The 15,283-nt window shown below is 42.7% G+C and overlaps 2 protein-coding genes across 3 annotated transcripts in view; both read left to right on the top strand.

Annotated features, from left to right (window-relative positions):
* The window catches only part of ALG14 (ALG14 UDP-N-acetylglucosaminyltransferase subunit), a 32,121-nt gene extending 25,085 nt beyond the window's left edge, over positions 1 to 7,036 (top strand). For both annotated transcript variants that reach the window (XM_088128416.1, XM_007426726.4), the window contains exon 4: positions 5,782 to 7,036. In XM_088128416.1, coding sequence (XP_087984542.1) covers positions 5,782 to 6,012 — 231 coding nt within the window. In that variant the 3' untranslated portion in view covers positions 6,013 to 7,036. The remainder of the gene's footprint in view (positions 1 to 5,781) is intronic.
* LOC148214147 (uncharacterized) lies at positions 6,909 to 10,996 on the top strand. The gene is made up of 2 exons (XM_088153341.1): positions 6,909 to 6,971; positions 7,033 to 10,996. The coding sequence occupies exons 1-2, from the start codon at positions 6,909 to 6,911 to the stop codon at positions 7,606 to 7,608; spliced, it is 639 nt and encodes a 212-aa protein (XP_088009467.1). The 3' UTR covers positions 7,609 to 10,996.
* The last annotated feature ends 4,287 nt before the right edge of the window (positions 10,997 to 15,283 follow it).

Here is a 15,283-nt window from a genome sequence, read left to right as displayed (position 1 = left end):
TGCACTCCAAAGCACATTTTTCCTTCAAATTTGCATTTAAATTGAATTTGATATCCCTACAAATATGGTATGTTTCTGTTCAATACCTCTTAAGAACAATTTTAATTAGTAGAGCTCACACACACACCGCAGAACATCTTCACTGAGAGCTAGTGAGGATTCTGGGCGCAGCCAGAATACCAAAAGCAGGGAACAAGTCAGCAGAAAGTCACAGATAATGGAACATTCTCTACTGAAGATACCAGCTTGAGTCTTATTTTGTTGTACGGACCTCTGTTTGCTAACTGGGGATTATGGCCAGTGGTGATTTTGCTTTTACACTGGGTACTTGCCTGGGTACTGATTTAAATGCATGCCACACCACATTTAAATGTACAGCTTAAATGCAGATTAATAAATCTTAAGCTGCTATCATAGAGTTTTAGAAAATATTAAAAACCATAGAACACATACAAACACACCCCTTTCCTAAAGTCCAAGAAATGTTTGGCCAGACTCTGTAAACATCCTAAGTCCCACTAAAACTAGACACGCGTAACTAATGGCAGAACTGCATTTTAAGCAACCGAGCTGCACACACACCCAGCATTGTAGTTATTTTGCCATGCCGATTCCTTTTGCGGGGGAAAAACCTTGTAAATTGAGCTGTGTCCCGTAGGCAGTGAGGGAATACAGAGATGTTTGTTAGGTGCCTTTGTGACTTGCTGCCAGAATTCAGGCAATTAGTGGGCTACAGAAAGGCCCTGGCACAGCATGTGGAAATATATTGTTGCACTACCAGGATTTAGCTCACAAAGACCAGCCTCTCTAATAGGTCTCTGCTCCAATGAAGACCTCAAGGCTTCCTTCCACAAAATGGCAATACATTCAAGACAAGTATTTGCTGTAAGGATCTGGGAAAAATGTCCTTTTTGGTTTCATTTAACTTGGGAATATCTAGAGAGCTTTAATTTGTAATTAAAACACACCAGATTTTATTTCATCACATGATGTGTCTGAAAACTAGTGTTTTCCTCCACATTTGGCCTATTTGGCTGACATTTAATCCCTGCAAGGCTGGAAGCTCTGATTTCTTCACTGGAACCAGTAAATGTCAGTTGAATACATTTGCTACATTCAATACACTGAAGCAGCTTTCATCTGGAGAGTGTCAAAGTTCATAATGTCCCATGGTTGGGGGCAAGGAGTAAGAAAGGAAAAATTATTTTTGCTACTTTTCTCCAGTCTTCCAGGCAAGGATGAATATACTGTACATTAAAGAACTGTTTTGTCTTTTGGTTTTTAGGAACCACATTAGATGTGTGTACAAAATTCTGCTCTATCTATGAGGAGGCTGGTACATGTAGTTAATTATTCTGCAGTTTTAGATAGCTCAACCTTTGTGCATGTTTTTTTCTGACATAAGTTCCCTGTATTCACCAGAGCTTACCCTCTAATGTTTTGGATTGCAGTTTTGAATGTTCACAGTTGTGGGTGGTCCTTGCTGCACATGTCAAAGAACATAGGGCTTCAAGAGAAGACATATTGGTGATGTATAATGCAGTATACTCTCTGTGCAGATGTTTTCATGATTTGTGCATCCTCCATGCGCACCTAGTCAGCAGCATGTGCCTTAAAATGCATCTTAAAAATCAGGATCTGAAATTCAGGATGAGGATCTGAATATAATCAATGTAATCACCAAGAGACAAGCTCAGCTTGAGGCAGACGCACCATTGTTATGTGTAGAGGGCTCTAGAAGTTTTATAAAAATAGGACCATTGCCTGTGAAATTTAATCCAATGAATTTAAATTTGCATCAATCTTCAAACTAGTCATTCTGCAGATCAAAGGATATTCTTTTAGTATTTAAACGCTCCCTGGACTTGTCACTACAGGCGGGTCTTAGGAGAAGGATCTCTTTCTGTGTGAGGGTGACAGGAGAATACTTTTTCCCAGGTAACCCTGCCACCTGCAGTTTCTACAGGTTTGTATGATTAAAAGGTGCTGCTTGATTACTTGGGGTGCCTTTTTGGTTGATTTAAAAGGTTTTCATCTTTGACTGAAAGACGAAAATCCTAGTTGTTTGGAAAAATACTTGGACAAGGCCCTGGAGAGTGGCAGTGAATTTCTGTGATGCAAATTGCTAGCGCCGCTATTTTTTTCTGTGCATTTTTTTGCTTGTAGGCTGGCAACTGGGGATGGGGGAGGAATGGTTGGTACACTTGCAGAGCAAGATTTGGCTCATGTTTTGTGAGATTTGTCCCAGGCACTGCCAGTTCCTATTTCTTAGGATAGACTGTGGAAGTCATTCTGTGGTAAGTTATATTTAGGAGATAACGTAATATAGAAAGGGTAAATAGCACAAAGAATTCTGAGATAATGCTCTATTGAATTAAAAATAATTCTCAGTTGAGCCTACAGAATAACAATTAATATTGTAGAATTCAAGATACTTTTCCCATTTATTTCAATTGGAGATTTTCATGCGAGAGACTAAGGTAGACTTAAACTTGACCACTGCTGTTTCTTTTTCTTCCTAGCTATTTATCTCCTCCATGACCTATGAATGTAATTTTCTAAAGCTGAATTATAACATATTCATGGATGACTCATGCTAACCACATTCACAATTCCTCTTCTTCCCACAGAAATCTTGGATGGTCCCAATGTACCCTATCCTTTCCCCTGCTTTTGTCTGGAGACATTGTAGGAGAGGCTGCAGTGGCAAAAATCAGAAGGCGTCTGGAAGTCCCTTTCCCGACTAAAAAATGTATTAAAAGACATAAGCTTTTTTGAGCTGCAGCATCTGATGAAATGAGCTGCAGCTCACAAAAGCTGATGCCTTTCCATACAGTTTGTTAGTTGGAAAAGGTGCTACCAGACTCCTCCTGATGTTCTGTTTCTGTCTGATAATTTTCTCAGAAATCCACACTCATTAGGCCCATATTGAGGGACACATTCTTATTTGGTACTTTCATGCTAAGAGTCTTAGGAAGGCCTGGATTAAAAAATAGGTGGGGAAACATGCCCTCCATCAAATCTTCAGAATTTATGACAGAACTAACTGCATATTTAAGGGAAGTGGAGCTAGCAGCAGACATTGCATTCCATATTAAGCTGTTCTCCCAAAACTCAGTAAGTACATAATAACCTTTGCCATCTGCCATGAAATCATGCAGTGTGATTAGAAAAGATGGCCCCCGGCCCCATTATTTATCTTTCTATAGCACCTAATAGTTTGAAGTGATTTTGTTAAAACTAAGTACAGTGGTACCTCGGGTTACAAACGCCTCTGTTAACGAACTTTTTGGGTTACGACCAGCTACGGCCGCAAAAATTTACCTCGGTTTGCAAACTCCGCCTCGGGTTTAGAACCAGATCCGCGGCCATTTTCCGCCCCTGACACGGTCCGCGGCCATTTTTCCGCCCCTGACACGTGGTCCGCGGCCATTTTTCCGCCCCTGACATGTGGTCCGCGGCCATTTTCCGCCCCGACACGTGGTCGTAGGGAGGAGGACTCTCCCTCCAAGCAATAGCCACCTCCCTGTCCTCCACGCCAGAACGGATTAACAGTAATTACATTGAACCTTATGGGGAAATTTCCTTCGGGGTGCAACCAATTCGGGGTGCGACCAGAGTCACGGAACGAATTAAGTTCGTAAACCGAGGTTCCACTGTATAAGTATTACGTGCCCACATCCGCTTCCCTTTTTCCACATACAATACCTTCCTCCTTTCAGCCAGGTTCAAGATGGTTTTCTTTCCATAAGGGAACCGAATAGGATTTCTTTGCCCATCCCAAATTCCTTACAGTATTTCACTTTCTGTTTCTTTCAGCAAAGAAGGGGCGGCTCCCTTTTCAATTTTTATTTTAAGGGGATGTATTCTCAGGGACCAGAATGCAACTGAGATGTTTTAACTACCAACAGAGGCGAATATGTGTAGCTCAGGGTTGAACTGTGGAATCCTTGGGGTTCTCTGAGCTTGGTTCTTTTCTATATAAACAGAGAGCAAACCCCATCCCATTCTAGCACTGAAGACATTACCTAGCCGGGTAATGAAACGTTTGCAAGAAAAGAACCTAGCTCAGAGAACCCCAAGGACTCCACATGTTTTAACTAAAGGGGATTTAAACATGGCATGTCCTCGAGTAAACATGAACCTCAGAAATGGCAACCACGCATGCTTCAGAGAGGAGGGTTGAATTTACTGAGGGAGAAGACAACCATCACATGTAAAAACATTCATGAAGAACTCAGTGGGAATGTAACAGTAGGTGGGAAAGAGCAATAAAAGGAGAGGTAACATTCATTGGAGAACTATTTAATGGGGGAAATGGTATTCAAAAGAAGCAGTATTGAGGGACAACACAATGAAAATATGAAAACATTCACAAAGCACTCAGTAGGGGAACTAACAGTCAGTGGGAAATAGCAATGAAAGGAAATGCAGCTGTCATTGGGAAATAGCATTTAAAACAATAAGTGGTATTGAGGGGATAAAAGTGAACAGGCCCTGGGGGGTAATAGTGGAACAGCCTGTACAACACAGTTTTAGGAGGGAGAGTCCAATGTGTGCTCTGTATTGCTATGGAGAGGGGAGGAGAGAGAAAGTGTGAGTTCTGGAGAAGCCAGAGACAGGAGAGGTGCAGATGTCTTAATGTGGGGGACTGGGAGTTCAGGAGAAAGAGGGAAAAAGAAATGGGGACTGAAGACCTAGTTATATGTAACAGGTCAAGGGTAGGGGAGAAGACAATCAGAAGTAAAGGCAGATAATAGATTAGAAAGGAGGAAGGAAGAGAAAGGACAGGTGTTCCTTTTATGGTATGAGGATTTTGAGGATTAGTGATGGACATAGCCTCCAGACATTTGCAAGAGGAGGATAAGTACTCATCTTTTAGCCCGAGTCAACTCAATACTCTCCTTGGCTTCCTGAACCCACAGGAGCTGTGAACTTGGATTAATTCAAGGAGTAGGCATTGGTACGCTGCTCCCTTGTCTCATCTGGGTCCAACTGATGAGACAAAACCAGCTATGTCTTCCAGGCTGTGAAGCCCAATTAAGCAGGACCTGCTCTAGGAACTTGGAAGGATTGTACTTCTGAGGTGTACTTCTGAGGCAGCATGCTAGAAGGAAGTTTGGCTTTGGAGGGCCCAGTGACCACCTTGAAGATGAAACTGCTGGGAGATCCAGCAGGCCTCTGCCCACTTTGTGATTGCACTGACCAGTCTCAGGTCCAGTCCGTTAAGGAGCATGGACTTCAGGTTGCTCATAGGGGTTTCCTGGAATAAGCCAAGGTTTGTAAGGAGGAAAAGCTCAAAGTGCATCTTCCCAATCTGGAAGCTTTATTCCTATGTCATCACTACCTTTTTATCTTTCCAGTAATTATTTTGTGTTAAATCTAGATTAGTTTTTCAGTCCTATAGAATGTATTGTGCATATCAATAGAAATAATGGAAATTATATTTTAAATTTAGAGTTAGAGTTTGATGTTTATTGTTACTTTTATCTGTTGCAAGGAAGGTCGGAAGTCAACTCTTTTTTTTTTGTCTCTTTTCCTTTGTCTCTTTTTCTTTTCTTGTTTGCACTTTTGATCTTTACTATTTTCTCTTTTTTCAATTTTGTTTTCTTTTTATTCTTTCTCTTAATATTAGCTTTTGTTAGTTTTTACTGTTCCTTTTTTAAAAAAATTAATAAAGTTATTTTTAAAAAAGAATGCATTGTGCATATCTACTGTATATACTCGCTAATATATTTTTAAGATTTCTGGAGGGTTTGAGCAATTCTTTTTTCTTTTTAGGTGCTGTGCAATGGCCCAGGAACATGTGTGCCCATATGCGTATCTGCCTTTTTACTCAAGATACTGGGACTAAAGAAAATAACAATTGTGTATGTTGAGAGCATCTGCCGTGTTGAAAACCTTTCCTTATCAGGAAAGATTCTTTACCGCTTTTCAGATTACTTCATTGTCCAATGGCCTGCTCTAAAAGAAAAATATCCCAAGTCTCTCTATCTTGGGAGAATAGTGTGACGTGCGAAGAACAAAGACAACTAGTGCCAGTGTGACCTCTAAACATTTTTAGGACTCTGAATTTCTTTCCAATTTCCTGATTCATTCGTTCACGAAAATCAGGCTAGACCTGATAATGGTAAATCAAACAGACTGTATACATGTGCCATCCAAGGTCATTGGCTGGTACTGTGGGAATACTGCTACTCTGTTGCTAGTTCCTACTTGAAACCTATCCTAAATCTGTGATGCCATTTTTTTAAAAAACTTTTCCCCCCGGGTCTATTTTCTCCCCCCAAAAATAAATAAATTGAATCGATTAATATGACACCAGTAGAACAGTACTGATGTGTATGAAATGGCATTAAAATATGAAAACAATGCTTGGTATTTGATGTGAACTGAACTAGCATCTCAGAATTGGAAAATTATTACTACCTCCCCATGTCTTACTCTTGACTAAACTTTTTTTTCACATACAACTGCAAGGGTTTGACAACAATAGTTAAAATGGTGGTATACAGTCCCATTGAGCTTTACATGGGAAAAGTCAATTGAGAAAATGCTAGTTGGAGCAAGTAGAAGTTCTCCCTGCCAATTGTCCCTCATTCTGGTGCTGGTTATCTGATGCTGGTTGTGTGAGCTGGTTATCTGGTGCTGGTTGTGTGAGCTCCTGCCAATCTAGTGAGAGTAGATTGGTGGGGAGGGAAGATGAGAGTATAGGGAGGAGTAGGGCCATTTCTCTGGAGGTGCTGAGTGCTAAGCAGAAGCACCCTGGGTTGACAGCCCTGGTGGAGGCTGTAACTGGAGGTGTACGTATGGTGAGGTGGGCTACAGGCTTGGGTATGGACCAATTTGGACAGGGGGAAGAGGGAGGCTTTGGTGGGGTGGGGGCAGGCTGTAACATCCCAGTAGTGATGGGTATGGGGAGATACGGTGGGAGACGAGGGGGCGGACCGCTCACAGGGACCATGCTAGAGGTATATTGTTCCTGTGGCATGTTCCAGCCCCTCAAGCTCATTCCCGGGCCCCAGATAACAGACCTTCAAGGCCTTGGGTTGTTGGCTGCTGCTGCTGAATGCCAGGTCAGTCTGTAATAAGGCCACCCTCATCCATGACTTGATCATGGACGAGAAAGCTGACCTGGCATGTATTACGGAGTCCTGGCTGGGAAAGGAAGGGGGAGTTCTCCTTTCTGAGATACGCCCACCTGGGTTCTGGGTGTGGCACCAGCCAAGATCCCAGGGTAGGGGCAGTGGAGTGGCAGTGATCATCCAAGAGACATGGGAGGCATCCAGGGGCACTGCTCCTCAGATTGCCAGGTGCAAGAACCTATTTGTTAAGTTAGGCTCTAAGAGAGATCAGTTAGGACTGTTGCTATTGTACCAGCCTCCCTGCTGTGGGGCAACCTCCCTGCCTGAGCTTCTTGACTCTGTGGCTGAGTTGGCAGTGGAGTTCCCCAGGCTTATGGTCTTGGGGGACTTCAATTTGCCTTCTCTGGGGGCGGGGTCAGAGGTAGATCAGGAGTTCATGGCCACCATAACAGCCATGGGCCTGTCCCAAGTCATCCAGGGCCCAGCCTGGTTTTTCTATCGAAGCAATGGCAGGGTGTTCTGAAATTGGGGGAGATACTAGTTTCTCCTCTGTCATGGTTAGATCACTTCCTGGTGAGCCTCCAGTTCTCTGGCGCCACCCTCCTCCACAGGGAGGCTGGGTCTATTAGATTGGCCCACCCCAAGCAACTGATGAATGCAATTGGGTTCCAGAGGAAGCTTGGGGTTGTTCTGGAAGATCTACACGGTCCGGCCGAAGCCTTGGTAGCTACCTGGAATGGGAGAGCAGCTGCGGTTCTGGACTGGATTGTGCCTGAGTGGCCACTCCACATCCATGGTTCCCAGCACTCTCCATGCTATATGGAGGAGCTAAGGGAGCTGAAGAGGGCTAAGAGACGCCTAGAGCACCACTGGCAAATGACAAAAAGCAAATACGATTGAACGCAAGCTAGAGCCACGATTAGGGCCTACCTCATGGCAGTAAGGTGGTGAAATGTAATTCTTTCTCCACCCTTATCACATTCCAGATAGCTGCCCAGTGGCCCTGTTTCAGGTGACCCAAACCCTCCTTGTAGGGAGTAATTCTGGGGTCTATCTTCAGGGTTGCTGTGAGGAATATGCTGAGCGTCTGGTGGATAAAGTCAGATTTGCTCTGCGTTGAACTCCAGCCTTGATGCAGGGCCAGTGGAGGTTACAAGGGCTGAGTCTTGCATAGTTATCTGGGAGGAGTTTGAGCCCGTTGAACCTGAGGAAGTGGACAGGGCTCTTGTAACTGTTAGTTCTGCCACTTCTGTGCTAGATCCGTGCCCCTCCTGGCTGGTCAAGGCTGCCCAGGAGAGGATGTGCGATTGGGTCTGGGTGGTGGTTAATTCCTCTTTGAGGGAGAAGGTGGTCCCACCAGCTCTTAAGGAGGTAGTGGTGTGCCCCTTCCTCAGGGGGCCATCACTTGACCCAACTAATCTGGACAGTTTTCATCCAGTCTCCAATCTTCCCTTTTTTGGTTTGAGATGGGCGGCTATACAAATAGAATAAAATAAATACCTTCCAGAATAGGACTGTGTTTTGGATTCAGATCATACAACCTCATTTCAGAGGCCAATGCTATGTTGGGTGTGTGTGTGTGTGTGTGTGTCTTCATTCTTGTTCTAGCGTAACAATGCTTGTTTCTTGTGCACAAGCAATAAAATATCTGCTGAATATTTTAAGCATAAAGGGAACAGTCAGATTAACTTGGCTGCATGACAGTTTTCACTCTGCAGCTTTTCCAGAACCCCAAACTATCCGGTATCCTTTCCTTTTTTCCTTTTGGTCCGTCAGAGTAGCCATGTGATTTAAAGTGCACTTTTTAAAGCCTTGCCTTTAAACAATTGTCTTTAATTGTTAAAAAATAAAAAGCTAGTGGATGTTACAAACAGATGCATCATTTGTTCTCGAAAGAGGCAGATTCTCCAAGCTAAGCATTCATCTTTTTAACAGTGTTAAATTTCAGAGAACATACTTCCATTAGATAAGCTGCAAGAGTCTTTTGGTGTGCTTGGCAGTCCTATGTGTAAATACTTAAATGATGGTTAACAATGCCAAAAAGGGAGTGGGGATGAGAGAGAAATGAAAGAAAAATACCACTTCCTCAGCAAACATGAGTTTTGTATATTTAGGTTTTGTGTATTTAATACTTACAGATACATTGGGTTAGTACTTGAAATCCTTTCCCTTAAATTGGAAATGGCATTTAATATCAAACACTATTAAAAATAATAGATTTTGGAGGAGACTGAATTTTCTGAAATGTGTTGTAGCTGTTTGAGATTGTCAGGCAAATCCTAGTCCTATAGATTATTCTGTGTATAAAGCACTGTAAACGTATCAGTCATTGGCATACAGCATTACATAAGTGAACAGATTTGGGCTGCAGAAGCACAAACGTTGGAGAAAATAATAGAAAGTAAAAATAAATGCGTTATGTCATCCATCCATGAAGCCAAACAATAGCCTACGGTCTATTTCTACAAGAGTTTGCTACCATTTACATCTGTGATTCTTTTGATAGAGCTAGAAAGACAGTTTCAAAGAGGCTGTAGTGTCTGCAGTTTATGCACGTGATAAAATCAAGATGTGTACTAAAAAAAAATCTTTTCTAGCATGCCAACTTGATGCTGTTGAATGTTAGTGCAAAATTGGCAAGGGAAAGAACATTTTCTGAAGGCATTCCTTAATTTGGTTGCAAAGTAAGTTTAATATCCCTTGAGATCTGGTTCAGTTTTTTTGAGCAGCTCAATTTTCATTTAACAGAGAAACTGGAAATTGGCATAATTATGATGGCATCATAATAACCAAATTTGACTTGGCAAAGGCTTCTGATGACACTGGCTTTTTAATGCAAAAAATAACAGTAATACATTTCCGAATCTTGTAGAGAAGGAGCAAGGCAGTTTGGCTGAACTGCTCAGAAGTCAGCTAGGGGCCAATGGTGTAATTAAATCTCTTTCCAAGTGTCCCTTGTAGAGTATCAAGACTGAAGCAAGCAACTCAGTGTTCTCCAGATGTTGTGGACTTTAGCTCCCATCAGTTCTCCACTAGCATGGTCAGTGGGCTGTTTGATTGGTAGTTCAGTCTGGACTGCACCGTGTTGCATATCCCTAAGCTAAACAGATAAATTATATCCACTAGTGCATAAACTAATCCCATGAGATTAGGCAAAGTGTTTTTTAAACCTCAGCATCTATAGTTTAGAGTTAGCATCCTACTTTGCAGAGTTGTTGTAAAGACTGCTGCAATCATAAATATGAAGTATTTTGAGCACTTTGGAAATACATCATTCAACGATTAAACAATATTCATTATCTACTCATATTCTTTGATTCTGTCCTTTCTCCAAGTGATTCCCATTTCTTCTTCAAGTCATTCCATCAGCTGAGTCCATAATGAATAAAGGTGTCAATCCTAAGAGCATCTATGTGAAGTCATATCCCATTTCAGCTAGTAAGTTTTAGTTTAAAAAGAAGACTTAATGTGTAAATGTGTGCTTTGGGTTAGGGAGCTGTTACCACGGGCCGCTCTTGATAAAAGCTAAGCAGGGTTGGACCTAATTAGTACTTGGATGGGAGGCCACCAGGGAACCCCAGAGTTACACACTATGTGGGAAATCAAATATCCTAGAAGGCAGCCATGACAAAGAGCATCCATATTGTTTCCAAGAAAACAACATACATGTGTCCATGTGGTAACCAGGACTCAAATTAGACTCAAGGGAATTTTTCACCTTTTTAACCAATAAGAGTTCACAGATTTATTTGATGGCATATGTATCCCAGTCCAATGCATACTTCTATGGAAATATGTTTCCTTTGGCTTAAGTAGAATTTATTTTCAAATATGTATACATAGGATTGCATTTTTATTCTAATAACAGATTCTAAAAACTTGGAATTAGCATTGAATTGTAGGGGATCCTATGATGCTTTGGTAATTTTAAGTAAAATATTTGAACATTTATCCCATTTTTCTGTAAAGTTTTTAAGCTAAAGTATATAGGTCTCTTTCATTCTCAATTTATCTTCACAACAATCCTGTGAGGTAGGTAAGGCAAAAGGATGGTAACTAAGTATTATGAATGAGCAGGATTTAAATCTTTCTTAGCCTCAATCTAATCCGCAAAACACAAATGATTAGTAATGAGTTATTTGCAAGGCTGTAAATCTAGGTAAACATCTCTAAAGCTTATCTCTCCGATAAATATTCCTATCCGAGCTAAGTTTTATTCACTGCCAGTTTCTGGTTTTGGTGTGCAGGTTGCTATAACTATACATCAATTAATAGTTTAGCTGGACCAGAACTATTTCTGCAGTGTGCCTCACTAATGAATTCCATGTGAAAGCTATATAAAGTGCTTTCTTGGTAGCAATTCTCTGCAATATCTGTGAGGGGATAAATAACCATGGAAATGACCTGACCCCTAGTTTTGACTCATGTGTTCTAGCTTTTTGCCTAATGACTCAAATGGAGGTTACATTATCAGGATTTTCTGTAGAACTGTATACTGTCTAGTAGATAAGGAAGATGGTGTACTGATTGTTATGACTAAAGCTCTTTCAGTTCCCAGGAACATTCATTAATGAGGCCCATTTACTGTTACTTAATTGATTCTGCAGTCTAAAAAATTCCTCTCCCATGTTTGCTACATGTGCAAGGATGTCCATACCATGGCCTTTTTCTGCCCAATGCCCTCCAGATCACTTGGACCAATATTTTCATCATCCCAAATCAGCATGGCAATTGGATATAATAAGTATTTTAACCCAGTCCATCTAGAGGGCATTGGGTTAAGGAAGGCTACCATAGTGTATAGATAAGGGTTGGGAAATAAGGTCCTCTGGATGCTGCTGAACTACAGAAAATTCAGCATGACCAGTGCAGAAAGATATTGGGAACTGAAAGTCGACAACATCAGGAAGCCAACAGGTATCCCATGTCTGACATAGAGGACTGAATGATTTTGGCTCAGTTTTTCTTGTTTCAACTAAAGTATCTTAGTCTCAAGACCAAGAGTTCTACCTGACAGACTGGAGAGGTACTGTACATTTAAAGTATTAACACAAGACAGATGGATACTAAGGATATATCTACATGTCCCACTAACATCAGTTTGAAAATTTATAGAATCATAAAATCATAGGGTTGGAAGGAGAGGATATCTTCTAGTCCAACCCCTGCCCAGGACAGGAATCTTCAGGCCATCCCAGAAAAATGGCTGTCCAACCTTTGATTGAAAATCTCCGGTGATAGAGCACCCACAACTCCAGGAGGCAGGGTGTTCCACTGTCTAATACAGGTAATCCTCGGGTTACAACAACAATTGAGACCAGAATTTCCATCGCTAAGTGATGTGGTCATAAAGCGCAATGTCATGTGACTGCATGGCTTAGTGATGGCAATCCCGGTTTCCATCATAACCCCAGGACTGCATGAATCATTAAGGAGGAGCAGGCAGGAGTCCCAGGTAAGGAGTTGGGGGGGGGGCATGGATGCGCACCAGGGAATGCGGGTGGGCCAGTGGGGGCCGTGGGTCAGCCAGCAGAGCCCATGGGCAGGCACTAGGGTGAGCTTGCAAGATCCTTGGGATCTTGTACTCCGTAGTGAGGCTCTTAGGGAGAAAAAGCAGTGTGAGTAACTTATGGAAGCAACTTATAACCTTCCTGCTGGCTTCCCCATTGACCTTGCTTGTGGGAAGCCAGTAGGGAAGGTTGCAAGTGGCAATCACATGACTATAGCTCACAACATTGTAATTGCAAGCCAGACCCCCAAGTGCCCAGGCTGCAATCACATTTCCCCAGGGATGCTGCGATGGCTGCAATTTTGCAGACTGGTCGTAAGTCCCCCTTGTTCAGCGCTGTTGTAATTTGGAACAGTTGCTGAACAAGTGGTCATAATTCAACTACCTGTAGTTCTCACTATCAGGAAATATTTCAAGCTTGGATCCCTTTCTGTGAAGCACCTACCCACTGATTCTTGCCCCACCCTTGGGCACTACAGAGAATAAATTGACAACCTCTTCCCTATGACAACCCTTCAAGTACTGGAAGATGGGTATAATGTCTCCCCTTAGCCTTAGGGTTAGGATTAGGCTAAACCTATCCAGTTCTGTTAACTGTTCTTCATAAAATTTTGCCTCCAGGCCCACTACCATCATTGTTGCTCTTCTCTGCATTATTTCCAGTTCCTCAGCATCCTTCTTGTATTGTGGCAACCAAAACTCGACACAGTAATCCAGGTGCAATCTGACCAGAGCAGCATAGAGCAGAATTATTACTTTCTGTGATCTTGACATTACACCTCTGTTAATGCAGCCCAAGTTTGTGTTGGCTCTTTTGGCAGCTGTAAAACATTGCTGACTCATCTGTGCTCTACCAGGATACCCAGATCTTTCTCACAAGTGCTATTGCTGAGCCAGGTATCACAGGTATTGCTGAGCCAGGTATCTTGTACCTATACATCTGATTTTTCCTACCTAAATGCAGAACCCTGCCTTTCCCGCCACTGAATGTATTTTGTCAGGAATGTTCAAGCCCAATGTTTAAGTCTTTCAAGTTCCCTTTGAACCGTGGTCCCATCTTCTGACGTTTTAGCAGTCTCCCCCAGCTTTGTGCACAGCAAATTTGCTGAGCATCCCTTCTATCCACCCCCAGCCAACCATTCTTAAAAAACACATCCCTCCTTTCATTCCTAGCCTATAATTGAGGCCAGCTGACCTTTGTTTTTTTCTGATCCAATGTAGAAGACATTATTTCTATCTCTTCCTGACGCAAAGCTTTCTATATACGTGGTCTGTGTCGCTAGGGCAGCAATTATGGCAGGGCTGAGATCTTCTCGGCTCCTATTTGCTGCTTTTGGTGCAGTTTCCTTTCCAGTTGCTTGCTTACTTATTTCAATTTATATGGCCACCCATCTCAAACTCATGACTCTGGGCAGCTAACAATATTTTAAAACAGCATAAAAACATAAATGCATAAAAACAGGAATATACCATTGAGACACACACACACACACACACACACACACACATATACATGTATATGTATATATTTAAGACTGATGGGGTGGAACTACCAGTGGACCACATAGCAGACATACAGACCAGCTACAAGTATCCCATAGTCACATGGGAACCATGATGAGGCAAGGAAGACAGCAACATCCAAGTACCACCAAAGGATAAGACATTAACTGAAGAACCACCTCAATGGGAAGAACAAGATCCATGCCAGTATAGTGAGCTGGCCAAAACAGGACATGGAGGCTGCCAATGTGAAGACCCAGAAGCTCCTCACAGTGTACAGAGGTTTCCACCCCAAGTCCAACACCCAGAGACTGTAGACCAGCTGGAAACAGGGCAGGTGGGGTCTGGTGAGTATCAAAGCCACTGTCCTGGATGAAACTCAGAACATCCAGGAATACATCAGTAAGATGGCATCCAAAGATGAGCTGCTGAGAGAATGCCTCAGGCAGCAGTAGACATGGAAGGAAGTTCAAGCAGAGGAAGTACCATGGCAAGACGAGCCCCTACTATCAACAGATAGCTGAGGTGGTTGACATTGGGAAATCCTACCAGTGGCTAGAAAGGGCTAGACTAAAAGACAGCACTGAGACACTGATCACAGCAGCACAAGAACAGGCACTAAGCACCAGATCCACAGAAGCAGAGGTCTACCACACTAGACAGGACCCAAGATGCAGACTGTGCAAAGAGTCCTCAGAGGCAGTCCAATACGTAGTGGCAGGGTGTAAGATGCAGGCAGGAACAGCATACACTGAACGGCACAACCAAGTAGCTGGCATTGTGTACAGGAACATCTGCACAGTGTATGGGCTAGACCCCCCCCCCCAAGTCCAGATGGGAAATTCCACAGAAGGTTGTGGAGAATAACACGGCTAAGATCCTGTGGGACTTCCAGATCCAGACGGACAGGCAGGTACTGGCCAATCAACCAGACATCATGGTAGTAGACAAAGACCAGAAGACAGCGGTAGTGATAGATGTAGCAGTGCCAAGTGACAGCGACATCAGGAAGAAGGAGCATGAAAAGCTGGAAAAGTATCAGGGCCTGAAGGAGGAACTAGAGAGGATGTGGAAAGTAAAGGCCAAAGTGGTCCCAGTAGTGTTACGAGCACTCAGGGCTGTGACTCCTAAGCTGGGAGACTGGCTCCAACAGGGCCCCCAAATCAAACTAAACATTCTGACAGAT

The sequence above is a fragment of the Python bivittatus genome, unplaced genomic scaffold (genome assembly GCF_059951505.1).
Source record: "Python bivittatus isolate LINGU-HERP-01145 unplaced genomic scaffold, Pbiv_v1 ctg000700_np1212, whole genome shotgun sequence".
Taxonomy (NCBI): domain Eukaryota; kingdom Metazoa; phylum Chordata; class Lepidosauria; order Squamata; family Pythonidae; genus Python; species Python bivittatus.
The sequence above is the reverse complement of the archived record's forward strand: the minus strand, read 5'-3'. Positions and strand labels throughout refer to the sequence as shown.